Source organism: Strix uralensis, chromosome 33 (genome assembly GCF_047716275.1).
Source record: "Strix uralensis isolate ZFMK-TIS-50842 chromosome 33, bStrUra1, whole genome shotgun sequence".
Classification (NCBI taxonomy): domain Eukaryota; kingdom Metazoa; phylum Chordata; class Aves; order Strigiformes; family Strigidae; genus Strix; species Strix uralensis.
In genome coordinates this window covers 3,106,845-3,134,075 of record NC_134004.1, presented here as the reverse complement: position 1 = coordinate 3,134,075, position 27,231 = coordinate 3,106,845, and the positions used below count along the sequence as shown (strand labels likewise).

Here is a 27,231-nt window from a genome sequence, read left to right as displayed (position 1 = left end):
CCCCCCCTCGCAGGCGGGCAGCGTGGGGGGTCAAACCCCGCAGCAGAGCGGGCTGGGGATACTGGCCTGTGCCGAGGAAGAGGAGGAGATGGCGGGGGGCAGAAGGCTGCCCCAACACTCGCCCTCCCCCCGGCTGAACGTTTCCTTCATTGAGGTGGAGGGAGGGGCCCCCCCGCCCCCCCCCCCGCCGCGGGGGGTCCAGGCACACGGGGGGTTCACCCCCGCGGGAACGGGGAACCGGGACAGACCCCGGCCACGACGGGCCCCGCGGGGAGGCGGGGGGGGGGGGTCCCTGCTTTCTGGGTTTCGACTCATTAAAGCTCGGGGCGCAGCGGCCCCCCGCCAGGCGGGGGGTGCAGTGGGGCGGGGGGGGGTCTGGGGGGGTTTAGCACCTAATCTGAGGTTTGGCTTCGCCCGAGAGCGGGGACGGGCGACGCCGGGCTCGCACCAAGGGGGGGCTGGGAGCTGCAGGCTGGCGCGTGGGGGGGGGAACAGTCTCAAAAATTCAAGTGAGACTTTGGGGAGGGAGTGGGGGGGGGGAAAAAGAAAAAAGTTATAAAAAGAGAAACTAAAAAGCTTAATAAATAACGGAGGGAGGTGAGAGAGGTGGGGGGGGGGAAAGCACAAAAAAGTCCGTTAATATTTAAATAACTCCATTTATAAAAAGGCAAATTGTTAAGAGCTCCCCCTCGTCGGGGTTGGTTTTTTTTTTTTTTTTTTAGTTATTGATATTTTTTTTTTTAAATATTTTTTGTAGCCAAAGTCAGTGCAAAGGAGTATAAAAGAAAAACCAACAGTTCCATGCCCTAAGGGTGGAGGGGCTGAGCTGGAGACAGAGGAAGAGTGGAGGGTGGGCTGGGGGGGACGGGGGGGAGGAGGAGGAGGAGGAGGAGGAGGAGGAGGAGGAGGAGGAGGAGGAGGGGGGTTTAGCCGACTTTATGCTCGCCCCGCACTATGTGGGAGGAGAACTCGTACCGGTCCTGGCTGTGGTAGCCACAGATGTTGCATTCGAAAGGGTCTCTGAAGCCGTGGCAGCCCATGTGGATGGTGAACATGACGTGGTCGAGGAAGAGGATGCGGCAGTGCTCGCACTTGAAGGCCCTGATCTGCTCCCCGTCCTCGTTGACCACCCGCAGGGCTTCTTTGGCGGCGCTGGGGGTGGCGCGGGCGGCGGGGGGGCCCTCGGGCAGTTTGGGGTCCTCTTTGGCGTAGGCCGGGCTCTGGCGGCTGCCGGCGCAGTTCCCCGGCGGCGGCTGCGAGCTCCGCTCCTCGTGGTTGCTCTCGGTGTCCGTCGAGTCCTGGCAGCCGTTGGTGGGCGACACGCCGGGCTCGCGGCCCCGGAACACCACCTGCACCCCGTCCGGCCCCTCCTCGGGCCCCTCGGCGCCGTCCCGGCCCCCCGGCAGCTCCAGGCGGCCCGGCAGGGGCTGGATCTGGGTGTAGACGGAGCTGATGACGGGGGTGACCTCCGAGATGCAGTTTGTGGGGGGCAGCCGGAGGGGCCGCAGATGCTCCCCCCCCATCAGGGCCAGGGAGCTGCCGTAGGAGGGGTCGAGGGGGTGGTGGGCCGAGACCATCTCCACGTCCTTCTCGAAGCCGGAGTTCACGTCGAAGGGGAGGTCCGAGAGGGTGAAGCGCATCTGCTTCTCCCCTGCGGGGAGGGAAGGAGGGAGGGGGGGGTCAGGACGGGCAGCCCCGCTCCTGGGGGACGCTCCCCCCCCGCCCCGACGTCCTCCCCCTCCCCGGCGCCGCGCGACCTGCCCCGTCCCGGGATCGTGGGGTGAAAGGCGCTCGCCGTGCCGACACCAGCCGCGTGCCCCCGTGCTCCCGCGGTGGGGGGGGGCCTGGCTCCCCCGACCAGGGGGTTCCCCCTCTCCCTCCGCGTTCCTGCCTGCCCGGGAAGCCAGGGGAGGGGCGAAATCATCCCCTTACCCACGAATTTCTGAGGTGTCGATCGTTTCCGTTTGGTGAGGCTGTTGGCCAGCCGGTCGATAAACGTCGGCCGATCGGACGAGGGGTGGAGCAGAGAGTCCGGCACTAGCTCCAGGTCTCGCATCTCGTCACCTGGCAAGACAAGGAAACGCGGGTTCAGCCGGCGACCGCGGGACGGGGCGAGGGGGACGGGCACGCTGCGCCCCAGCCGCGGCCAGCGCTCGAGGCTCACTCCTGCCCTTCCAGCCGGGACGGACCTGCGGGAGGCTCCCGGGCCGCCTGCTCCAGGCCCAGAGCTTACCCCGTCGGCGAATCGGTCGCGGGGGAGCGCCGGCAGCCGGTCCGCCTCCCTTCTTCATCGAGCTGGGCCCGCTCCTGCCACTTTGGGGAAGAGGAGCCGGCTTCAACGGATCGAAGTGCCCTCGATTTTCTTGCCGGCTCTCAACCCCGTCCCGGAGAGACCTGCCCCGCGGCGAGGGCGGCTCCGCCGTTCCCGTGCCCCGCGGCGGGGTGACGGATCGTCCGGTTCAAGTCTCCGTGTGGGAACCTCACCGAGGGCGCCGGCGGCTCCAAACGGGTGAGGAGCCAGGAAGGCTCCGGCTTCGGGTCTTTGCCGGCGCAAAGAGGGGGGGGGTCTGTCTGCAGGCTCCGAGGGGGAGCCCGGAGGGGCTCCCAAGCCGCGCGGTGCCCGGCGCAGACGCCTGCCCGCGGGGTAAATCCCCCCACGTCGTGGCTGTGCTCTGTTATTTATGGAAAACGCTCTCGGTGGTTCTTGCGCCAGAAACACGGGCCAAGGGCGCGTTTCGATTCGGGGGGCTTTGAAATTCGGCCGTCGGCGAGGGGAGGAGCAGGGAGGTCACGCTGGGCACTGGCAGAGGTTTGCGGCATTCACCAACGCGCGGGCAGAGCGGCGCCTTTCATCCCACGATTGCCGGGGCACGGAGAGCGCCGGGGGCTCACGCTCTCCCCCACGCAGCACCCCCCTTTTCTAAGGGGGTGTCCCCAACGCTCGACCCCGTCACCCACAGACGGGGCTGGAAAGCGAAGCCGCGACCCCGTTTCCCACCCTGCCGGGACCCCCCTGCCGGTGTCCCCGGAGCCAGGGAGGCCGCGGGGCTCCGGAACCCCCCCCGGCACTGACCTTGCTGGCTGGCCAGCGCCTGCGGTTCAGTGTTCAGACTCTGCAGGTAGTTGTGGCACCGCTCCTTGTGCTCCTCCAGCGTGCTCTGCTGCTTGTAGCTCCGGCCGCAGTAGTTGCACTTGTAGGGTTTGCCGACGGTGGGGGAGGAGACTGCAACAACAGGCAAACCAGAGCCCGGCCTAAGAACAGGCACCGTGCCCTCGACGAAGAGCCCGGGCAGGGCCGGACGCGCGTCGACGGGAGAGAAAAGCGCCTGGAACGGGCTCACATCGACCCCCGAGCCGTGCCGCAGGGACCGCGCCTCGCCGGCACGGCGGCCTGGCCACCAGCTACCCCCCCCCAGCTCCCCGATTCGCCCCCTCGGAGACCCGCAGGAGGAGGGCTGGGTGCTCCCGGGTTCTGATGGAAATAAATCATCCTTTGGCCAAACACCTGAACCAAAACGCCTCGGGCCCGGCTTTTACCCACGCTCTGCTCCCAATACGGGTTTCTCGTCACGTTACGCGCCTCCCGGTGAACCCTCGTGCTGGAAGCCCCGACAAGGGCGATATTTAAGGAGGGCAGCTGGACCCCCCAACTTTTTAAACGTTTCTAAACATTTCTTCACCCTCCGTTCGCCCCAAAGCACTCAGCCAGCGGCTTGGCCAGCGCTCGGCGGCTGCGCAGTGCGCGCACCCCCCCCAGTGAGACTCGTGATAAACGCACTCCCCAGACACGTTTTTTTTCCTCATCTCTCCCAATTTTCTCACTTCTGACTGAAAATCACCGAAGCCACGCGAGGTCGGCATTCAGCCTCACTGGCCGGCGACCACCAGACAAAGGAGAGTGGCCACCACGTGCCGCGGAGCCGCTGCTCCTCACCGCGGCGGTCCCTGCGCGCTCTCACCGGCGGGCTACTTACGGTGAAAACCCACGGCCCCCCCGCGGGGAGATGGTATCTCTGGCCCCGTCGCAGTTTCCATCGCGTGCGCGAGGCCGAGCCTGCGCCGGGGAAACGCAAACGCTGACGCGGGGGTTTCGTGCCGCCCGTCGGGCGATGGCTAACGACGATAACGACGGCAGTGCTCGGGCAGCCGACGGCCCGCGGGCGCGGGGGCAAGGCGGTCCCCGCCCCACTGAAGGTCTGGGAGGGGGGTGAAGGGATCCAGGCTCCCAAGGTTGGGCCCACTCAGACGCCTTTTAGGGAGGCAGCTCGTTAGGCCAGAAGGTGTTCACGGGAATAAAAGGCGAGTGCCGGGTTGCTGAGCTCGCCTCCCGACAGGCACGACCCCAAACCGCGGAGCCACGCCACGCCGGGGACGGGGACGCGGCGGCGTTTGAGCCCAGGAGCTGCTGGGCCCTTCCCCTCCGGCCCCGCGCCCCCAGCTGGGGAGGTTGGTTTTAGTAGCGGGGAAATGCCCCAAAATCGGCGGCTTTTGCTGGAAGCCGGAGCCCATCGCCCTTGGCCCGGCTCGGCAGCCCCACGGCAGCCGCCTGCGTCCCGCTCGCCCCGTCGGGCTCCGGCGCGAGGCTCGGGGAGGAGCGTGTCGTCTGCCACAGCCTGCCCGGACCAGGTTCTGTCTGTTCCTGTCAGATGTACGGGGTTGTTTGGGGGTTTTTTGCAGCTTGTGGTTTAACCTTTAACTGCTTTCTAAAAAAAAAAAAAAAACCCCAAACCAAAAAAACCCCCATTTTCAGGCTGTCGGTGAATCCACCCTTACCCCCCACCCCAGCTCCAACACCTGGGCTCCCGTCCAGCGCCCGGCGCTGCGGTGGGGACGCGGGGCCAGCGCCAGCTCGTCCCGGATCCCGCCCGGCCCGCGGCGGGCAGCGAGGAGCCCGGCCGTGTCCACACGCGCCGTGTCCCCGCCCGCTCCCGGCCCGGCGGCCCAGCCGAGCCGCGGGCAGATCCGGGAGTCCAGGAGCCGCTGTGGATTTCACCACCGAAGCTCCGGGTTAGAAATCAATCCGGAGAAGCCGATGACAAGTGCAAATCTCTCCTCCCAGCCCTCCCCGGGCAGCAGCATTGTCGCAGAGCAGCGGAGGGTTGGTTCACTCCAGTCCCGAGGGAGGTGAGGATGCCACCAGCCTCCGAGTCCGAACACAAAAATGCACGTTCGGAATTTACTCCTCAAATCTCGCCCTTCAGATGCGGGAGCCCCGACTCCGAATTCCGTGATGTCTCGTTCATCTCCATCACTTGCGCAGCTTCTGAAGTTCACAGTTCCCCAACTGACGGGGTTTTGTTACTCCTAAACCGAACAACCCAACCCCCCGCGCGTGTTCGTGCCCCGCCGAGCTCTCCCGATGCTGCGCTGGGAGCGGCGTTGGCTTTCCAAGCCGGGAAGCTCCTTCCTCGGGATCCGGCCTTGCCCTTCCCCACCCCCAGCCCGTGTTTCAGGGCTCTGGGGACAGCGGGACACCAAGGAGCCTGCGACCTGCCCCTGGCACCGGGACGGGGACGTGGGGACTGCGCTGTCCTCCTGCTGCGCTCCCGGCTCTGCCCGCACCCTGGGTTCCACCTCGGGGACAGGGTTTTAGGCGGCTGCAGGACAAGGAAGGAGGCTCCATCCCGCGCTGGGCTCAGCCTCGCGATCCGTCGCTTTTCCTTTTACCCCTCAGTCTGTTCTTTGAGATCGTCACCGTCACCCACCGACACGCGCTCGTGATCGGGCGGACTCGGTCCATCCGTCACCTGCCGCGAGCGAGAGGCTTCGGGCAGGCAGCGAGGGCCGGGCAGGATTCCCCCAAGTTCTTCAGCCCTGTAATACCCGAAACACGAGCAAGGGGGCCGCTCTCCTCGCCCCGGCCCCAAGCTCCAGGCTCGTTTATTTACCGCCCTGCCAAGCGGCGAGGACGAAGAGGGAGGGAGGTCTCGGGGGGCCGGCGGCTCGTCTCAGCTGTCCCGGGTGTGGGCTGCAGCTTCTGATCTATTTCAGAGCAACGCAGCGTGTTTGATCTGGATTTTAATACCTCACTTTTTTGGACAGCACATCCTCCGAGATGAAAGCTCCGCGTCCCTCATGGGGACGGCATGAAACGCACATGCCTCTAGTTAAGGCAGAGGGAGGGAAAGCCAAGCCCCGCTGCCTTCCACCCAGGCAGGGCAACCGCTAGACTCTCGCCTGTGAAATCCACATTAAACGAAGGTTTTTCTTAGTTTTTCTTAGTAATTAGCTCCCATAAAGATTAATTTTTGTTTGATATTTTGTGAGGGCTTGTCCCATTTCTGCGTGTCTTGATCGAAGGACTCAAGACGACCCTTTCCCTGCCTGGCAGCGGGGAGACGTCGGCACAGCTCGGCCAAGGACCCACCTCCGGGCGCTCGGCGAGGGCGAACGCGGCGGACAGGCAGCGGAGACACGACCGAGGAGCCCAGAAACGACCCTCGCCCCGGGGTCCCCTGAAGCACGTTCATTAATTAACACGCGAGCAGGCTCGGAGCGGGGCCTCGCCAGCCCACGCGCCCCACGTCCAGGTCTGCGCATCCGCCTGCGAGTCGGGGTTCCCAGCACGGGGCTCCGCCACGTAACGCCCCCGAGCCCCGCACCCCACACGGAGGGGACGGGGAGGGTTTCAACAAAGCGAAGGACGGGCACCTTCCTAACGGGACTCTGCTCCAGACACTCCAGATTTTGTTTTTTCAAAAATCCAGGAGCCGCCCAGCTCCAGAGCACCCGTCTCCTGCCCAAACCCCGCGCGCCGAAGGTCCCCGAGCCGACGCGGCGCTGCCCAAGGTGGAGGCGGAGGGGAGGAAGGATGATGGTGATGGCTCCGTCGGGAGGGCCGAAGGCTCAGCTGGTCCCGAGCAGCCGCCATGGTGCTTCGCGGGGAGCCGGGCTGTCGCCGGGGCCGGGCTCTCCTCGCCCTCCGAGCGGGGCGGGAGGAGACACACGCGCTCTTTGCTCTCCGGAGTTAACGACACGAGGGTTTTTGCATCCAGCTACCGCCTTCTCGCTTGGTTTTTTTCCCCCCTTAGAGATAAGGAAAGAATGTGGGGAAAGGATTTCCTTGGCATTTCTCCCCATTAACTGGCAAAGCCCAAGGCTGCTCATCTCGCCTCCTCCCCTGGGGTGAAACCAGCTCCCTCCCGGGATCACAAACCGCTGCCTTATTCCAGCCAGGCTGGAGAACCAGACGAGACCAACAAGGTTTTACACCGAGAAGCGGCTTTGTCCCTTGGCAGCGGGGACATCAGAGACAAAATATAATGGATGGAAAACTCCTGCAAAGCCCCAAAGCCCCTCCTGCGCAGACTCCAGGCGAGAACCAACAGCCCCATTCCAGGCTCCGGGGGTCAAACCGCCTGGATTCCCCTCCGGCATCTCCCGGAAAGACTCAGGTGCGGGAGGGAGATGAACTCCCAAAAGAAACAGTGAAGGGGGAAGATTTGTCCACAGCTCAAACCCGGAGCACCGCAGCCTCCGACTGAGAAGGGCAGAAACTTAAAGCAAACGGAGGTTCTCGGGCCAGGCTGCGAGGGGGGAGCAGGTTTCTGGGCTCCTGGGTGCGGCTGTGGCGAGAACAGGCTCTTCAGGGCCCGGTTTCTCCCTCCACGGAAGCGCCCGACGCTCGTCCCCACGCAGCGCGCGGAAGGTCAGAGTCAGTCACCGCCGTTCAAAGCGTCTGCGTGAACCTGAAAAGCCCCGGCAGCACCGTCGAAAGGCGCCGGTACGGAAATCAGGGGGAAACGACGACAGAGCAGGGGCCAGCTGGCGTGTTTCACTCCCACCCGTGGCCCCCGCCAGCTGTTACATCACGGAACCGGAGAGTTGAAAACCACATCTCAAATGTCACATTTGAAAAGGACAATGTCAAAACAAGACGCAAACAAAACCCCTCAGCGCTCGTTTTCGCTGGGGCAGGGCACACCCAGGGGTGGGACCTATCTTGACTCAATAAACTCTATTAAACATTTATCTTTATAAGAGATGCAATAACCCCCAGGAAGGGCTGGAACGCAGCGGCACAAAGCCCCGCGGGTGCCCCTGGGGTCCGCGGAGTTCCCAGACCGTTCGCCAGCCGCAGCCACAACCCCGCCCCGGGCACGGGCTCGAGCCGGGAGCCGATACGACAGCGAGTCTGGCTGCTGCGGGTCGGGAGGTGGAGGCTGGCGCTTTCGGAAGCTGGGCTCAAATCCCCGGTTTTGTAGCATCACGGCGTGTTCCCTCCCTGCCTCCTCCTCCCTCCCCGGCCCGCGCGGCCGCAGCTACCCACCGGAGTGCGTCCGCAGGTGGCCGGTGAGCGCGTCCCTCCTGCGGCACGCGTAGTTGCAGAAGGGACACTTGAAGGGCTTCTCGCCGGAGTGCAGCTTGATGTGACGCAGGAGGTTTCCCTTCTGGGTGAAGGAGGCTCCGCACTGGTTGCAGTGGAACGGCCTTTCTCCTGCAAAACCGGGCGAAACTCTTGATTAAAAGCATTTTCCAAGCCCGCAGAGGAGCAGCTCTCGAACCAACAGCACCGAGCACGTTTGGGATGGAAAGGCCTCGGCTACCGACCAGCTCCGGATGCAACCCTGCACCCGGGGAGCCTCAGCCCTGCTGCTGGCGGTTGGATGGCGACGAAGGAGCTACACGCACCTTCCCAGACTTTCCCCGGAGCCTGACACCCACCTCCCGCGGCGTCTGCGCCCACCAGCCAACACCCACAGAAATCCGCTTCCCTCGGGCCCCCCCCGCCCGTGCCCCGGGGCCGCCGCTCACCGGTGTGGCTGCGCTTGTGCACCATCAGCACGTTGGGGCCGATGCACACCATGCCACAGATGTCACATTTCAGCTTGCCGTTGGGCAACCGAATGCCCCCGGGGGAGTGCGGCTCCTGGCCCGTCCCGTCGCAGTAGCCCAGGGGCTCCGAGAGCGAGTCCTCCACGATCACGCTGTCCTCCTTCTCGAGCATGCGGTCGTCCTGTGACAGCAGCCGGCTGGCTTCCTCATCGCTGTACATCTCCACCTTGATCGAGTTTGCTACAGGGAGGCAGAAGGGACGAGACACAGTCAGCGGGGGAAAAAAACTCTGAGGTTAAAGAAGGCGGGAGCGCAGCTTAGGCGAGACTTACTCCTAACAGAAATACTGTGCTGCGTTAAGCGATTTGTGCGCGATAAACGTGCATCTTCTTATTTTGTCGGCTACTCAAGAGCAGACACCAAACACGGATCACACGAGGTTATGGGCTGGATGGTTTGTTTGCACACCCCGAAGGTTCCTGCTCTGCATCCTGCCTCGTAGGGCGACTGACTGGAGAAAAAGAAATTGAGTTCCCTGGATTCAAAGGCAGAGGGGGAAAGAAAAACTGCTCGTGCTTTTAAGGTACCGCAGAGGAAGCAAAGACACCAAAGTTTGACTCTGATCAGTAAAGGCTCAAAAGCCCCCGGCCCACAGAGCCTAACACGAGTCTCCCGGACGGTCACTAAACCTCGGCTCACTAGAGAAGACGTTGCTTCACCGCAAGTCGCTCCAAGACCTGGGATCCATCAACTATCTTAAAGGCAAAAAAAAGAAACCGAAGAGGACGGTGCTGGAAACCCCCAGCCCTGCCCCAGGCACGCCGAGCCCTGGCCCTGCCTGCCCCGGCTCCCCCCAGGCAGCTCTGCCTCTCCCCTTCCCTCAGCCGCCGAGGAGGCTGCAGGAATCGCGGCAAAGGAGCGAGGGGACGAGCGCGCAGACACCCGTGGGGCGGCGTTTGGGCACCGAAAACCCCAAGAAAGCTTGTGTGAAACCAGGGAAGGGGGTGCCCGGGACCACCGAAAGGTCCCGCAGCTGCGGGAGCAGCCGCCCGGCGGCACTTCTGGCCCAGGCAGGAGGGCAGGAGCCAGAGGAACGGCCCCCCCGAAGCCGGAGGGGCGCGGGGCCGGGGCGGCAGGTGGGGCTCCCCGTCGCAGCGAAGCCCCCGGGTTTCCCTCCCCGCCGCTACCTTTCCTTCCTCCCGCAGCATCAGGAGCCGAGGCTGGCGAGGGGATGCGCCAGCCCTGACCTACATTCCCGGCTGCTCTAATGATCTGTGGAATGCCACAAATCAAACACTCCCCGAGACGACGGCGACCGCTCCGCTCCCGCCGCTGCCAGCAAGCTGCAGCCCTGCGGGGACCGGGAGAAAGAAGGACGGGGGAAACCTCTGCCTCTCCCTCTCCTCCCTCCCAGTGAGCTCGTCCACCCCGATCCTGCACGCTTCCTCCCTCGGCCAAGCGTCCGTCCCACCTCGCGACGCCGCCTGTACCCTCCGCTCGAGGGAGAACTGTCGCCGGGACACCCTCAGCCTCGGTGAAAAGTCGCCTGTTCGGAGAGCCCGTCTTTAAATGATCAAATTGGGAAGTTTCCTCCCACTTTCAGCCATCGCCAGCAGCCGGGAGCGAGAGGGAATCCCCTGGGGAGGCTCCCGGGCGCTCTCCTCGGCCGATCGCACCCACTACCTGCTCCCGTGGTGCTGGTCCTGGCAGGCCGGAGGAGGATGACGCTGGAGTAAAGTCGGATCCAGGTCACCCACATGGCCACGCACCGAGCCCACGGGCTTAAACAAAATATTTACAGAATCCCTTTAAATATCAGATTCTTATTTCTTCCATTTAAAGCAGGAGGCTCTTCCCAATCCCTTAAGAGGAGAACTGTGGGGGCTGGAGGAAACTGAACTTTATATACACAAAGGAGCCTCTGCTGCTGCCCGCAGGGTAGGAGATTGCAGAGTCCAAGCTGCCTGGTGGAGCCAGGCGTGAGAACGGCGCGGGCTGAGCGCAGCCACACACAAACCCCAGCAGCTTCCAGATCTGGTGCTGACTCGACCCCTGGGGCTCGTTCAGCTCTTTGTGAGAGCAAACACTCACCCACGGCCCGGAGACGCCCGCGGCGCGCAGCGGGTTGGAGAAAAACTCGGTAACGTCCCGGGGCCCGAACTGCCCGGAAGATCCGACCTGTAAAACCTGGGGGGGCTCCTGAACAAAGTCTCGCGTGGGCTGGGGCAGGGCCGGTCCGTCCCGGGAGGCTGTGGGTCGCTTACCGGGCGAGGAGGACGCGGGAACGCCGCAGAGCCCAGACGGCGGCAGCGAAAGGGTCCTGGTGCCGGGGAGACCCGTGCCCCCCGCTGCCCCGGGAAGGGCGGACGCGCGGCCCCCGAGGAGCCGGACCGTGCGCCCGGGGCGAAAGCTCCTCTCCCGCGCCGCCCTCGAGGCCGGGCGGCAGGCAGGAGGGCACTGGCTCTCCCCCAGAGCTAGGTACGGCTTTGCAAGTGGGGATTAACGAGGAGCAGCAGCATGGAAGTGATTCATCCGAGGCTGCGTGAGGTTTATTGCCGGGTGAAGAGCCCAGGAATCCTGGCTCGCGCTCCCTCCTTCCCTTCCTGGCTCTGGCGCAGACAATGCTCCTTCCCAGAGAGGCTCCAGGCAACGTGAACTGTGCAGACACCCGGCCTTGGCAATCGCAGGCACTTTCAGACCGTCTGCGGAGCCACCGGCCAAAGCCACCGCTGGCTGCGGCCCGGGAGGAGGCTGCGGCTGAAGCATTCTCGCGGGGGGAGCAGAACCTCGCTGACGCGTTGGCCGGTGCCACCGCGCTCCCCCGGGGGCGTCCAGGAGACCCAGCGCAAAGAGCCGCCTCCGTGCACCGACGCGACGGGAAAAGCTCCTCTCGCGGCGGCGGGAGCTGCCGGGATGAGTTGACGTTCGCTGCACTTTGATTTTCTGGTTGGGTTTTTTGTTGGTTGGGGTTTTTTTTTTTCCCCCCTTCCATTCCCCTGGGGACTTATTTTTTCCCTGGGCGGAGAAGGGAGGCCAACTATTGTTCTGTAATTCTCCTTTCAGAAGCAATGCAGAGTCCAGTCTCACTGGAGAGAAGTCTCTGCTGGCAGAACAGGTTATATAATATTCTTGCTCCTCTGGGGCACGACGCTTGCTGGATGAACCAGCTGTGAAGTCAAGTCAGATCAGAGGCAACACCATCACTCACATCCTGCTGTTAAAGGGGAAGGGATCGTTATTGTCCTCTCCGTCAGTCCCACGTGCTCAGTTCCTTTTGCTTCTGATCAAGCGAAAAGGCTGCGTTACCTCTCAGAGCTGTCCTCTGCCGAAACGCCAAGATTTCGTTTCTTTGCAGAGCTTCTGAGCGTCTTTGTAGGGCAAATGTAAAATAAATAGCAAGTAATAAAAGGAAAAAATGGCAACAACCTCCTGTGGAAACGTCATGTTTTGGGCTTGTTATATCCCAGTTCAGAAAGAGGAACCTTCCCAGGCCAGGAGCTCAGCGGAGGCGTCCCGAGCACCTCGCTGCTGGAAGCCCACGCGGATAAATTACGGGGGAGTTTCCCCGCGACGGCAAAGGAATAGGAAAGGGCCCGGCGGGAGCGGGAGGGGGGCTCAGAGCGGCGCCCACTTGTCGGTGCCGGTTGAGTCAACCTGGTAGAGACGGCCGAGAGCGCGAGTCAGAGCGGGACCCGCCACCTCCTCTCGTCTCAGCCCCCACACGACTGCGCGGCACGTGAGGCCCACGGGAACTCGGCGGCTGCCCCGAGACGGCCGCGCTCTGCACCGCGTCTCGGCGCGTTCAGCCCGTCCCAGCCGTTCCGAGCTCGGGCAGGGCCGCGCCATCCCGCACCAGGGCCGCGTCGCGGTGCCGACCCCGCACCGAGCCAGCAGAGGGGGATGAGGACAGGCTGCGGCCACTCCAAAGCCTGTTTTACTGGGGGAGGTTCTTAAAGACAACCAAAAAAGCAGTTTCCTTCATTTTAAATAAAAAACAGAGAGTTCCAGGGCAGGCAGGGAAGGAGATGGAAAGTTTCATGTCACGGACGGGAGATTCCCCACATGGGTCCTGTTTCTGGGTCCTGGTCAGGCGCCAGCACCAGCTCAGCCACAGCACTTCGCCGGGCGAGAGCACGCGGAGGCTGCGGCGTGGCGAGACCTCGGCGCGCTTCGTCCCCCCGTGGCCCTCCCGGTGTATCCGGAGACGCTCGGGGCTCCCCGAGTCTCCCGCAGCGACACGAGTAACTCCCCAGCAGAGTCGGTCGGGTCGAGGCAGAGCTCAGCTGCCACCTGAACCACGGCACCCGCCGCGGCCCCCCACCCTCCCCAGCCACCACACCAGAGGAAGCGGAGCAGCTTCTCGTTTCCCACCCGGCCATCCAGACAGATAAAAAAATAACTTCTAAAGCAACCAGTGGCTCTGCAGCCCCTCCCGAGTTGTGACTATTAACAGCCTGGAACGCGCAGCTGCGTGAACGTCAAGGTGGAATTCACAACCACAAGGAAAGACCCCGACTCCTCGGCACGGCCACAGCCGATCCAAAAAACCCCGGGCGCAGCCACCGCCGGTGCCCAGGGCCAGGAGCGGGCAGCTGCTCCGCGCGGGACCCAGGCAGGGTTTTATCCTCTTCGCTTGAAAAACAAAGAGTCAGACTCAGAGTCACAGCGGGAAGTCAAAATTTATGTCACGCCTGAGCGAGCGCAGGGTCTGGGGACAAACCGGGCAGCCCTTGGCACGGCTTTTTCCCTCAAGTCGGCTACTCACCGCTGAGGGAGCGGCTCGGGGAGGAGTGCTGGCTGTTGGGCGTGCTCACCGTGGGTCCCACGATGGCCGAGCTGAACTCCTTCTCCAGAGAGGAATCCCCGCTACCTGCGGGAGGAGGGAAACACAAGTCAGTGGTGCCCGAAGCACGGCTTGTGGGCGCCCCACCGGCTTCACCCTGCCGAGCCTCTTCCCAGCACCTCGGCTCTGGAAAGGGGGTGGAGGACGCGGCTTTCACCCCAGGGCACCGGCTGCCACACACGCCAGCGCGGTGCGAGGCGGCAGCGTGGTGCTTCCTGGACCCCAATCCTCCGGCTGCGACCTCCTCCGACGCCGCAGCCCCGAGCCCGCGCCGTGCCGACGGCAGCAGCGCGCTGTGCTCTCCTCGGCGGCTCGCCGAGAGGCTGCCGAAGGGGAGAGGGGTGGGCACGCCACGCCGGAGGGCTGCACCGCAGCGCAGAGCCGTGCCGGCCGGGGGGAGCCAGGTCACCCCCCTGGGCACGAGCAGCAATCCCCCACCAAAACAACCCTGAGCTGCCAGGCTGAGCCCAGCGCCCTGCCTGGGCGAGCGGGTCCCTTCGCCAGGCACTGGGGTCCCCCGCCCCGACAGTCCCTGCCGAGGTGACAATTCCCGAGCAGGTCCCTGGATGTCGAGCCCCCCCCCGACAGACCCCTGCAGTCCCTGGAAACAGGCCCTTGCCCGTCCACACTGGAAAGCGAATTGAGCGACGCGGCTGCCTACGAGATCACCTCGAGCCCAGGGCATGTGCTCGCCAGGCCAGACTCAGTTTTTCCCCTTTGGGGGCTACCGGGTTTCTGTTCCGGCGAGACCTGCCAGCGCGCAGAAACCCCCCGCCCCGTTCCCTGCCAGCCCTCCCCACCGCGTGCCCGAGAGCAGGCAGCTGCCTGCAGCGGCCGCTCCGCAGCGATGCTGTGGGGACGGGGACGGCGGAGTTCCATGATGGGAAGCGCAGAAGCGCCGCGAACGCCTTTAGCACAGCTGGGAATGTTATTTCTAAATACTCGCATCTGGAGAAACTCTTCTCTCGGTGCTCCCCGAGCCCAGTTCATCCCATTGTCTGATGACTACTGGGACGCTGAGCTCATCAGCCTCGCTGAGCATGGGAATCGTTTATGGTAACTGCCCTCGGTGAGGCAGCAGCTTCCGAATCGCTGCTTGGCTGCCACCAAGCCGGGACACCCCAGCAGCATCCTCACGCTCCCCAACTCCCCGCGGCAGCATTTTCAAGAGGTTTGCTCTTTCCTCCCGGAGTCATGGAGGGAGAGACTTGGAGGACCCTTCCCTCTCCCCTCCCCACGCCTCGGCGAGGCCGGCAAGCTTCCGCCAGCGCCTTTGAGTCACACGAAGCGTCCGCGCAGCGCCGGCCGCAGCAGAGAGGTTAAGGAGGAGGCTGAGCGAGGAGGGAGCTGGCTCTGCGGGCTGGGGCCGAAAACCCAACAGCTGCTGCCTGGGGTGGGACCGACCCTCCCGAAGGGTCTCGGTACATCGCAAGCGGCGCCCTGAGCCCACTGCGCTCATATTTGCCTCCACAGGCATCTCGGGGGGGGTCAGGCCTCTCCTTCCCTCTCCTCCCTGCCAGCACGGGGGATTTCAGACACCTCTAAATCCCCCTCCAGGGTCAGTCCCTCTGCCCAGCGCAGCCCCCTGCACCCCTTCTCCTCCGCGCACTGAGAGCGAGCGGAGACGGCACCGAGTTATTTCAGGATCCTCCTCCCCCCCCGCCGCTCCCGTTTAACTCGCATTATTCTACCTTGCTGGAGATACCCTGGAGTGTTATCACAGCCAACTCCTTGGAAACAGCGCTGGAGCCCAGGCTGCGTGTGCATGTCTGCGTCGCTGGCAGGGCGCACGCAGCCACTCACCTTCCAGGAAGAGCAGATTCCTGGAAGCGAGGGAAACGACCGTCATTTTACAGGCAGGCGGCACGGCGAGCGGGAACCCGGGCTGTGCCGCTCCCCGGCGCGGGGACAGGCGGCCGCGGCCTTCCGAGAGCACGGGGCCGCGCCGGGCCGGCTGGGGATGATGCTCTGAGGAGGGAGAGGGCAGGGGATGGGGGGCCAGGGATGCCGCGGGGTCTCTGCTCTCCCCTCACAACGCAGCCGGCTGCGCCCCGGCTCAGCGACCAGGCACAGGCCCCGAAATATCAGTGGGAAAAAGAGGATCTGCTGACCGGAGGGAGAACAGCATCATCCCTCACGTCAGCCCAGCGGTGGCTCATCTGGGCTCCGACCCTCCTGCATTGATAAGGGGAGACCGAAGCCTCGGTCCTCAGCTCCAGAACCGGAGCAGAAGCGTCTCCCGTTAAAGCCCGGGCGCTGCACGGCGCGTGCGGGACCCCCAGCACACCAGAGCCCGGCAGCACCGGAGCCGCCGCGCAGCCCCGAGGAGCCACCTCGCACCTCCCGGCCCACGCCAGTGCGTCCGTGTCGAACGGCCACGACTCACGAGCCCGTGGCCCCGTGCTGGAGTCGCAAGGAATTTCTTTTAGGCGGCGCTTGCAGGTGAGCTTACCTCAGCGTGCAGTTCCCATCCTGCAGAAAAAGACCCTCCTGGTGCCAGGTTTAGCCCGGCTGGCGAGGGCAAGGCTCGCTGGCAAAGCCCCGGGTGATGCTGACAGCAGGGAGAACCCCGCTGCGCTGTTTTACAACCTGTTCCCAGCTGCTGCCAATCTCCCATGTATTGGAGAAAGGTTAAAAACCCCGAACTAGAATTTAAGTTAAGCGTTAAGGAGAAAAATAAAGCGAATTTCTCCTCGGTCCCTTCAAGCATCCTGTTTTCAGCTCAAAGCTCAGCTCCTCTGCCCGCCAGCTTCACCCTCCGGACCCCACAGGATCCTCCTTATCCCAGAGGATCCTCAGTCTCCTCCCGGCTGGAAGCACCGAGGGGTAACACGGCGCCGACCCCCGGCGCCCAGAACCTCCCCGAAACAGGGCTCAGGCCAGCGCGAACCTTCGCCCTGCCAAGAGCCGCCGCTCCCCGGGAGGGAGGGATCGCTGTCCAACCCCCGCAGAGCCGCGCGGGTCTCAACCAGGACCCCCCCACACTCCAGAAAATCTCCCCCCCAGAGGGGGACGGGGTTTTTCCCTCCGTGCAGCAGCGGGTCTGACACTGGGGCCCCCCGATAACGGCTCCCGCGAGCGGGTCGGAGCCCCGGGAAGGTGGGCAGGCTGCCCGCCGCCGCCAGCGAGAGCTGAAGCACTATCCCACCCCTGGGAGCAACCAGCGCCTGGTTTCGACGGTCTCTCAGCAATTTCCCTCTCTGATAACTTTTCAGACTTGAGATTTCAGGAAATATTGGGTCACATTTCATTTGCTCTAAAAAAAAAAAAAAAAACAAATGGAAACCTGAACATCAGGCAAGAGACGGTTCGTCAGTCTGTAGCCCAGTTATCCAAGGAGCTGTGAGTGTTTAACCCTGTTCTCGGGTGCCCGGCACCCAAATAAAAGAGGGTAAAAATGGAGGAGACCTGGGCTGTTTTGGGGCGCAGAGGCAGCCTGAAAACATTCCCCCATCTTCCACCAGCCCCTGACACGCACGCACCCGGCGAGAGAAGCGGAGGCAAACCTCCGAGGGTGCTGGGCCACCCCAGGGAGAGGAGCGGAGCGAGGGAGGGCAGGATCCCACGGGAAACCGCGGCGGGACGGGCACCCGCTCCCACCCCATCGATCCCACCCCATCGATCCCACCCGATCCCACCCGCTCCCACCCCATCGATCCCACCCAATCCCACCCGCTCCCACCCCATCGATCCCACCCAATCCCACCCGATCCCACCCGATCCCACCCCATCGATCCCTCGGCCCTCGGAGGGCGGCTCTGGCGGCTCCTCCTGCGCGGAGCCGCGCTGGCCTGGGCGTTCCCAGGTGCTGAGCCCTGCCGAGGCAGGACCGACGCCCGGAGCGAGCAGCAGAGCCGTTACCCGCGACCCCAGCGCCGCCGTCGGGGCTGAGCGCCCACGGAAGGACTCACACCCCGAGGAACCCGCGAGCGCGCGGAGAGCTCCCCTGCCCGCCTCCACCTTGTTCCTGCCCCTCTGCGCTAACGGCTCTGTCTCTACCAGAGCTGTTTCAAAACTGACTTATTTTCCTGTGAAGAATTCAAAGGAGAAAAAGTATTTCACATTCATGAAGAGTTTCCGGGCTGTCGGTTACCTCGCTACCCGATGAACGTGAACTTTTCGAAGAGTTCGTTTAATTAAACATATTTCACAGAAACAAGTTTCGAGAGCTCTGCTGTTTGTTTCCTCTACTCGCTTCAGATCCGCAGCAGCTCAGTGACCTGAAGCAGCTAATTGGCAGGCCTTGACCCTGACCCTAACGATTAGCTGCTCTTCGTTAGGGCTGCCCCGCGCCCCGGGCGGGCAGACAGGCTGCGCTGCGCAGGCTTCGCCCCCCAAGTCCCGGGGAGCTCCAGAAAGAGCCGCCCCGGGCGGGACGGCCCCGTAACGCTGCTCTTCCCTCCTCCCGCCCGTTCACCTTCCCCGAGCTCCAGGAGCTGCGTAAACCTCGGACCCCCAGGACGTCAGCACTGAAAGCTCACACGCACCCCAAAATGCTTCGGGTAGTTTGTTATTTAACAGAGACACCCCGAAACCCGAGCAGCAACCTGCAGCGGGCGCCTCGAGGAGAGCCAAGGGTCTGACCCCAGCAGGGATCCCCCGGGGACCGGAGGGACGCTCCGCTGAAAGCAGGAGCACACGGTAACTCCGAGGATGAATTCCGTCAGGACGGGCAAGATGCGCCGTGACCGAGGCCAAGGGGCGTCGCGCAGGGTCCCCCCGCGCAGCCGCCGCAGCCGGGGTCCGTCCTCGCTCCCAACGCCTTCGACCCCCGCCCCTCCTCCCCGCTGCGCCCCGCTCCACGGCTCCGGGGCCCGCGCGGACCCGACCTCCCGCCTCTCCTGGCGCTGGGGCCGGATTAGGCAATGGCGAGAGTTTCCTCCGGCTTTGCCACTCCTAAACTTACATCAGGTCTTACTCTAATCCCCCTCTTCTCCCGAGCAAAGACGGACAAACCGAGGTGTTTTCACTCTGCAAACACCAGTCCCCCACAGATAAGAACAAATCCACCGAACCAGCTCTCACCTGCAGCCCCCACCGGCTGTAAATCAGGTTTCTGCAGGCGACCAGACAATCTAAATCCCCGCGGGGCCCCCGGGGTCCCCTCTGCGGCCCCAGCACGGCAGCTCCGGCCCATGTGACCCCGCCGGTTCCGGAGCGACCCAGCACGCTGGCACGAGCGAGCCCCACGCCGCCTGCCCGCTCCCCACGGACGCTTCACGGCTTTACTCCAGAGCTGAGCCCGGGTTTAACCTCAACACACCCCGACAGACGGCGGCGCCAGCGGGCGCACGGCCGAGCTCACCCGCGCGGGTCTTCGGCACCGCGCGCTGGGCAAACCGGAGAGCGGGGCTAAACCCCCGTTCCGCGAGCGCAGCCGGGGCCCTGAACCTTCGGCGCTGGCGCTGCGCAGCCGTCGCCAGAAAGACGTTTTCCGACGTTTTCCTTTCAGCTTGCAGCAAGGCTTGAAACTTCACCCGCCGCCGGCGTGCCGGCACCCACCCGCCGGGTCAGCGGGCGAAGGCACAGGCACATCAACATTAGCGTAAACTTCCAAGGCTCAGCCTAGGCACCGGGTTTTAAATTAGCTGCTTATTACGCCGTGGGCTTTAACACTTCTCAGATGCTTCATGAAACAGGCCGATGTTCTCAGTTCTGTTCCCCAACGCTTCACGGCGACAGCAGCACAGCCGCAGACAAAGCAAGCGAGCCCAGGACAGCTCCCACCCAGAGGATGAGGCACCTTAAAACATTAACGACCCGAAACAGCTGGCAAAAATCAAGATCAGACGTACCAGATATGTAAGATCGTCCATTACAGTCTTCTATATCCATCTTTAAGGTACTTTGCTGAAAGAGAAAGCAGAGCTCAGTCAGAGTTGGCCTCCAGGAGCTGCTCGGACTCTCCTCCTCCGGTGAAACCGCCCGACAGCTTCTGGGCGCGGACGAGTTACTCACCCCATGTTCCTCTACCGCTGCTCTGCAGCTTAACACCGCCAACACGCCCTCGCCACCGACCCCGCAGGACCACCCTGATCCTCCTCCCCGGCCCGCGCGGCGCTTCCCTGGCTCCCCTCTCCGAAAGCGGCCCCGAGGCCAGCAGCGAGCGGCGGCCCCGCCGGGGGGTCTCGTCCCACCGCCCGCAGCAGCGGCGGCTCCTAAAGCCCAACCCGGGGCGCTCGGAGCGGGCAGAGACGGGAGAGGAGCCGCGGGCAGAGACGGGAGAGGAGCCGCGGGCAGAGACGGGAGAGGAGCCGCGGGCAGAGACGGGAGAGGAGCCGCGGGCAGAGACGGGAGAGGAGCCGCGGGCAGAGACGGGAGAGGAGCCGCGGGCAGCTCCCCTGCGCCGGCGCTTTGCCAGTCCCGCTCCGGCGAAGCTGGGAACCGACGCGGCGGCGGGGAGGTGAAGTCTGGAGCGCGGGATGTGCGTGGCCGAAGGACCCGGCTTCATTTTATCCACGAAAAAAACGGGGTTTTGGGCAACGAGACCGACGGCCGACGGACGAGGCTCTGCCGAGCAGCCTCGCAACAGCCGTTCCAACGACCACACCGAAATAAAAGGGAAATCTGCCTTATATTTTGCTGCTCAGCACCCCACGGAGATAATGAACGTTTTATACATTCAAATGGCTTTTATTTGTCAATTACACCGGCTGTTTAAAAAACAAAACGAGCCCAGTTTTAGAAACAGGAGTTTCGCTGTTTAGAGCCGGCTCTAATTGGCAGTTGATAGGGTCGGAAACGGAGCGTTTGCTGCAGAGAACAATTTAAAAAAGCGATAATTTGTGGAGATGAATCGTCTCCTCGGAAAGGAAAATCCCCGTGATTTGCAGCGTGTGAGCGCTCACAAGCAGCAGCCACGCTGCTCATTTTCTCCTCCATCTCTCGAGCAGCCGATACACCGCGGAGGACGAAGCTTTCCAGGGACCTTGGTACCTTTTCCAAGCTGAAAGAAATCGGTCGCTCCCTTCCACGGTGCCTCTTTTAAAAGCAGATTTTTAACAATAACTGCTTCTCGGATGAACCGAGTCGTACGAGTCTTGCTCCTGGCAACGCACCACTCGAGATAAGTACAGATGCGGACGAGGCACATTAGGCCGGGCTTATTGCCCCATCGGACCCGACTACTTGCTGGATGTTATTTAAGAAGAAACGCTGGCACCACGCTCCCTGTCGCTGCGGAGCTCACGCGGGGGCTCGCTGGCTCTGGGGAGGCTTTCGCCCGCTGGGCGCCAGTTCCCACCCAGTCCAGCCCAGCGATACCCCGCGGCGGGTCCCGGTCAAGCATTTTTCCAGCCGTCCCCACGCGTTTTGGGGACAGGCTGGCGGGGACCCCCCTGCACCACCAGCACCCAGGGCTCCGGCGCTGCAGGTCCCAAAGCCCGACCGGGGAGATAAGCCGAGCGCTCCGGAGTTCCCCTTCCCACCCCACGGCGGCCGTGAACTTCACGAGATGAAAATAATTCAGGTTGAAATCTCTCTCTCTCTCTCAAGCACCAGGTTCCGCAGGAACTGTGGTTGAAAATGCATCCTGCAGCTTTATTTTTGTTGAACTTGTAATTTTGCTTTTCTGCCCTACGCACACCCACTCAGAGATCTGTCTGCTTTGCACAAAGGGCACGGCAACACGCTAATAAAAATCAATTTTATTTAGAAAGCCCTTTCTCTCCTGTACTCTGCAGAAGCCCTTAAAAATAGGATTTTTTTTTTAAAAAAAGACGAAGTGCCACGTGACCATCCGACGGGCACAGCAAGCTGCCCCCTCCCAACCCCCCCGCCGCCTCGCAGGGACCCGTCACACCCCGGGCTCGTGGCCGAGGCCGGGAACGAGCAGGACCCCGGCAGCAGAGCGCGAGCGGCGAGAACGAGAAATTAATTCCCCTCCAAGTAATGAGCTAATAATCAGCCAAATACCGTTCAGTTGAGGCGCCAGTTCTGCTTCTTCCTACTCGTGCACGCGGTCTCGTTAACGTTAACGGGATGACGTGCAATAAAAGAGATCGATTCCTCGCTCCTTTGTATTTTAAAAGAAGACCCAAAGAAAAACACTGGGAGCGTTTCAGGAGCCCTGAGCCACGTGTCAGCGGTTATTTTCCTTAATTTTGGCTGAGCGTAAAGCCTCGCGCGCAGGAACTGTCATTTTAAAAATTGCAAATTAAAGAAAGCACCTGGCTGGCCCCGACCTGCAGCTCTGCAGGAGCAGCGGCGCGTCGTGAACCTTCGGCTGGGAAACGGTTCTGCGCGTCGGTTGTTCTCAGAGTCCCTTTGCCTTCGAGAAGCACCACAAAAAGGCTGCGCAGCCGGACTGACAACGCCCCGGGGTGAAAAGGGGCTGCGGCTTCCCAGGACACCCAGGGAGCTGCCCCCAGCCCCACTGCCAGCCCCCTCCATCTCCGCGGGGAGCACAGCCCCCGCCGCCCCCCAGTTCCTCCTCTCTCTGGAGGGGGTCTGGGTCGGGCACAACGTGGCGAGGACCCGATCGGGGACAAACCTCCGCGCTCGGGACCGCGTCCCCGTCTCGGGACCTTCTTCCCAGCTTTCAGGTGTGATCATCAACTTGGGAATCGGAGACAGAAGCGCATTAAAATTAGAGCAGAGCGCCTTCAGCGCCGCCCGACGCGCTCCTCCCCGCTGAAATAAGGACTTTTCCCCAAGTGGCAACACTCAAGGAAAAAAAGAAAAAAAAAAAAAAAGAGTCCTCAGAAGTAGCCCAATTTAAAAAAGCCTCCATCTCAGCATGATGCACTTTGTGAGTGTCCTTTGCACTAATAACAAGCAGCTCCTGCAGTGGCCGGGCCCGGGAGAGGGGCCGGGTCTTTGCTTATTCCTGGGATGGCAAAAATATCCCAGAGACGGGAAAAGTCTCTCGGATCCCACCCAGGTTTCTACGCTCCCTCCAAGGCGGGGCTCCCGCCAGCTGCCCCCAGAGCCCGTCACAGCCCCGACGAGCCTCGCGGTCGCCACGAAGGGCAGCCTGAATTCCTCCCCTCTCAGCTTCTCCCTGGTAGTCCTGGTTAGACCTCGAGCGCTGTGAAACGATCCCGAACGCCCGGCACCAGCAGCGAAACGCTTCCCCACCTCCAGACACCACGGCGGCAGGAAAAGCCCCCCCCAGCCCAACGACACCCAGGCACCTGCCAGATTATTTTTAAGGTTACAACATCAGCCCCCACGCAGGGTCAACGCACCAGAAACCTCAAAACCCCTCGGTCTGACCCGTTTCTCGGCGGGTCCGGCGGCGCGGCCGGCCGGCAGGGATTGCGGACACGCCGGTCCCAGCCTTCCCCAACACCTCCCCGGCGCCAGCACGTCTCTCCGTGCCGAGGTTTGGTCCCGTCTCCCCGCTGACCCGCCGCGGGGCAGCTCGGCTCGGCGGGACCGGCGTCGCCAGAAGCAGCGAGCCCGCGGCGCGCGCACGGGGAGGACACGCTCGGGGCGAACATCTTCGAGCCTCCTGTCGGGGTAAGAATTAGTAAGCGCTGTAAAGGTCCCCGCAGTTTCTTTTTCCCAACCATTGTTTCCATTAGCGGCCATTTATTTTCCAACGTGAGGAGTTTTTTTCCACCTTTGCTGCAAATAGAAGCTCGCTGAACGAGCCGGCTGCTCAAAAATAACAAAAGTTTGGGTCACTGGAAACGCTTCAGAACCCAGCGCGGGGGAACGGCTCGTGCTCCCGGAGAGCCCCCGTCCTGCCGAGGACGCGGCTCTGCCGCGCGTGTGCCGGCACCGGGCCCCGCTCGCCGGGGAGGGCCCAGCTCAACGGGGGCAGAAGCGAACGGAGCCTTTCGAAAGCAAAAATTAAAGCGTTGTGACGTGTTTTACCTGTTGTAAAATAGTTCCCATCGTTTCCATAGTTTGAAATATATTATTAAAGAAGATGAACCGTCGCTGCGAAAAACCCAACGGTTTAACGGAGCGCTGCGGCCGGACGGCAGCTGACAGCTCCTCGCTGAGCTGGGCAGGGACCCTTCATCTCCGCCCACATTTGCCATCGGGGCAACCCCGGTCGCCGGCGGGAGAGAGGCGGCAGGAACCTTCTCAGGTCACTGCTTCAGGGACGGGCAGAAAAAAACCCCTAAACCCCCCAGCTGAGCCCCCGCGCCGGGGTCTGTCACCCAGCTGAGCCTCTGCATCCGTCTGCGGGAGCCCGGCCCAAGGACAGGTCTGAGATCACCCCCTGTGCCCCCCTGGTTACTGACGGGGGACCAGCGCCTGCGTTTCAGGTGCCTTAACCCAAGACCTGAGCAGCTGCGGCCACGATTTCCATCCTTTTTATAAATAAAACAGGGGACGAGAGAGAGAGAAAACCCTCTGAGGGTCCAGCTCGGCGACGGCTGCGAGGTCCAGCAGGGCGCAGGTGACACGAGCGCTGTCCCCCACCCAAGCCAGGTGGCATTTTTCACCAATATTCACCGCCCGGAGAAGCTCCTCCCCGCCGGGGCCGCTCCGAACACTCACACACGCCAGGACACGAGCCTCGCCCGCTCATCGAGAGAATTTGGTTTAAAAGCCTGCTGAGGGAAGAAGCACTATAAACCAGCGCAGCGTAAAATGTGAAATCCCTCGTCTTAAACACGCTCCCGAGGTTCGGCGACTTCAGCAAAGTTTGAATTCAAAGCAAAGCGAGGGCCGTCTTCCACCGGGTCTTTGTTCGGCATCTAAACCCGTGTTGTGCCCTCTGGGCATCGCCACAACGCGAATAAATAATAACCGCGAGCCACGACGCCAAGCCTACAAAAGATGAAAAGACGTTTCAGGAGAGCGCCCTGGCAGCGAAGGGAGGAGAGAGAAGTTCCTTCTTCAGCGCCGGCTGGGACGGACGGACGGACGGGGACGGCAGGAAAGAGGCCGTGGCCTTTAGGAAGCGACGCCGCGCTGCGCTGCCGCTCGCAGCCCCACTTCGCTAACGACGCTGGGGCGCGTTTTAAATGGAACTGATCCACTGAGAGCGGAGGAAAATTAATCCTCCGCTGGATGCTCCCTCCTCGCGCCCGTCCTGCTCCTCTGCCCTCGGATAACCCCGCTCCGGCGCCCGCGGGTCCCTCATTCCCCTCGGGAGCACCCGGGCCCCCGCGGCTCCTCCGCACACCGGCACCTTCCCGCAGCGCCCACCCGCCCCGCTCGCGTTTCCTCGAGTCCTCGGAAGCAAAAAAACCAAGATGAGGCCAAACGCCGTGACCCCGTCCCCGCTGGCCCCGCCGCAGGACACGGCTCGCCCTTCCCCGCCGCCCCCCGCCCCAGCACAGCCCCCGCCCCGGCCGGGGGGTTCAGGGTGCGACCCGGCAGGCGCAGACGCTCCCCATTTTGTCCGTACCGGCACCCCGAGACACAGCGGGAAGGGATCCACGAGCTTCTCCTGGACAACGCCAGCATCGCCCCGCGGACGCTGCCTGTCCAAAGTGCCGGGGGCCGAGGAAGCCCCCCCCGTTCTCGCAGCGCAGCCCCCCCACACACCCAGGAGCTCAGACTCCGCAAGGAGCGGCCGCGAGCGGGGACAAGTTCCGAGCCGGGCTGCCAGCAGCAGCTTTGGGCCAAGGGCTTCCCCGGAGCCGCCGCTGCCTCTCCCTGTGCCCCCGCCCAGGGTCTCTGGGCCCCCTTTGGCAACCCCCGGGGGGGCACTGGGGGGGCACAAAGCCCCCGTTTGGGACCGACGACAGACGCGCTCTCGCCCAAACAGGGTGGTCGCGGGCACCGCAGCTTCTCTTCAGGAGGGCTTCGACAGGGACGGAGCCAGGCAGCACCCGCGGCGCTTTGAGGGACCCCGCGCCCCCTCCCCACAGGCTCCGTGGGGCTGCCCGGCCCGGGGCCCCCCCTGCGCAGCCCCTCCTGCCCGGGGAAGGGCTCCCGAGCTGCTGCAGAACCGGTAACGGGGCCGGAGGGGTCAGGGGGGAGCAGTGGGGGGCAGCGGCTGGGCAACACGGAAGCGGGGGGTGACCCCCCCAGCCGAGCAGCCCCCCCGCCGCACAACCGAAGGCTCCGGCGGTTACAGGCTGGTGGGGAAAACTCTGCCCCGAGCTTCACCCGAAAAACGGTGCCCGCAGCAACCTTGACCCCGGAGCCGGCGGCGCGGGCGCGAAAGCGCTGGGGAGGCTCCGAGCCCAGAGAGACGCCCCGTAACCCCCCCACCCCCCCAAAAAAAACCCGAGAACAGGCGGGGAACGGAGGGAAGCGGAGAGAAACGATCCCCAGCCCGGCCGGGTCCCTCCCCAGCACCGGGACACAGAAGCAGCACAAGCGCTTTGGGGGGCTCCGCGCTCCCCCCGCGCCCCGGCCGGAGCCATTTCCCAGAAATGTCATTTCATCGCCGAGGGGGGGTCCCCGCGCCCCCGGCCCAGCCAGGCGCCTCCGGCCCCCTCGTCCTCCGGAGCGGCCAAGTTTCGGGGCTGCACCCCTGCAAGGAGGAACGACCCCCCCCCCCCCGCACCGGCTCCGGCCCCCCCCAGCCGTCCTGGGGAAAGGGGCTCGGGAGGATTTCGGGGCGCAGCCCCTGGCACCCGCCGCTGGGGGGTGACACCTCCCCAAAACGCCTCCCGCTCCCCGCCCTCCCCCCCGCGGTACAGCCCCCACTCAGAACCGTGACACCCCCCGAGACACGAGCCCGCAGGACACGGACACCCCCGGCCCAGACGCCCCCAGGAGAGACCCCGCAGCCCCCACCCCCGCCACGACCCCCCCAGCCCAGATCCCCCCCCACCCCCAGCCTGACCCAGCGCCCCACCTGCCCCCCATCGCCCCCCACCCCAGACAGCCCCCCCCGGCCTGCTCACACCCCCCTCCCCCTCCCCACCACCACCCGCTGCCCCCCCCCCCGCGGCCCAACCACCCCCGCGCCCTGACAGCCCCCCCCCACCCCGCCCGACCCCCCGACAGCGACCCCCGCTCACCGGCGGGGCTCGGGAAGGGCCCCCCCGGCCCGGCCCGGCCGCGGGGCGTGGGGGAGCGGCGGGGGGGGCTCAGGGGCTCGGCGGCGGCGGCGGCTCCATCGGCGGCGGCTTCACCTGAGGAGGGCCCGGGCCCCCCCGCCCGCCCCGAGCCACTTCCGGCCCCCGCGCGCAGCCAGGCCGCGCAGCCGAGCGCCGACGCCCTCGAGCCGCCGGGAGGGGGGCGCCGCGGCCGCCATGGGCCGGCACGGGGGGGCTCAGCCGAGCGCCGGCGCATCGAGCGGGGCTGCCCAAGGGCGGGCAGCGGAGCGCCGAGAGCGCCGAGCGGAAAAGGAGCGGGGAGGGGGGAGCGCCGAGGGCATCGATGGACCCCGGGGGGGCTTGAGCGGGGGCGGTAATCGATAGCCGATAGCCAGTAATCGATGGGCGGTAATCGATAACCGATCCGGCGGCAGCGGCGACGCACCGACAGGTCCCGAGGAGGCCCCGGGAGGCCACCAAGGGTCGCCCGTGAGCGGCCGCAAGGGGCCGGTACCGGGGAGGGGGGCTGGAGGGCCCGTGGGGGCCGGGAGGCCGCAGTGCCGGGGGGCTGCGGGGTCAGGAGGGCTGGGGGGGGCATAAGGGCGCTGCAGGGCGGGGGGGGAAGGTCCCATAGAGGGGCCAGAGGGTCCTGGGGGGTCCCGGGGGCTGGAGGGTGACGGCGTGAATCCCCCAGGGCCGGGGGGTTATTTA

The 27,231-nt window shown here is 64.1% G+C and overlaps 1 protein-coding gene across 6 annotated transcripts; it reads right to left on the bottom strand.

Annotated features, from left to right (window-relative positions):
* Positions 1–395: 395 nt before the first annotated feature.
* On the bottom strand, positions 396–26,692 carry IKZF4 (IKAROS family zinc finger 4). Of its 6 annotated transcripts, XM_074853730.1 has the most exons (9): positions 26,503–26,642; positions 19,414–19,468; positions 15,310–15,441; positions 13,541–13,645; positions 8,755–9,015; positions 8,270–8,437; positions 3,074–3,223; positions 1,933–2,064; positions 401–1,651 (listed from the first exon to the last, which is right to left on the bottom strand). In XM_074853730.1, the coding sequence occupies exons 2-9, from the start codon at positions 19,451–19,453 to the stop codon at positions 927–929; spliced, it is 1,713 nt and encodes a 570-aa protein (XP_074709831.1). In that variant the 5' UTR covers positions 19,454–19,468; positions 26,503–26,642; the 3' UTR covers positions 401–926. The 6 variants fall into 6 exon arrangements, with proteins under 6 accessions (XP_074709833.1, XP_074709835.1, XP_074709836.1 ...); XM_074853732.1 differs by lacking the exon at positions 1,933–2,064 and having other exon boundaries at positions 396–1,651; XM_074853734.1 differs by lacking the exon at positions 3,074–3,223 and having other exon boundaries at positions 398–1,651.
* Positions 26,693–27,231: the final 539 nt, after the last annotated feature.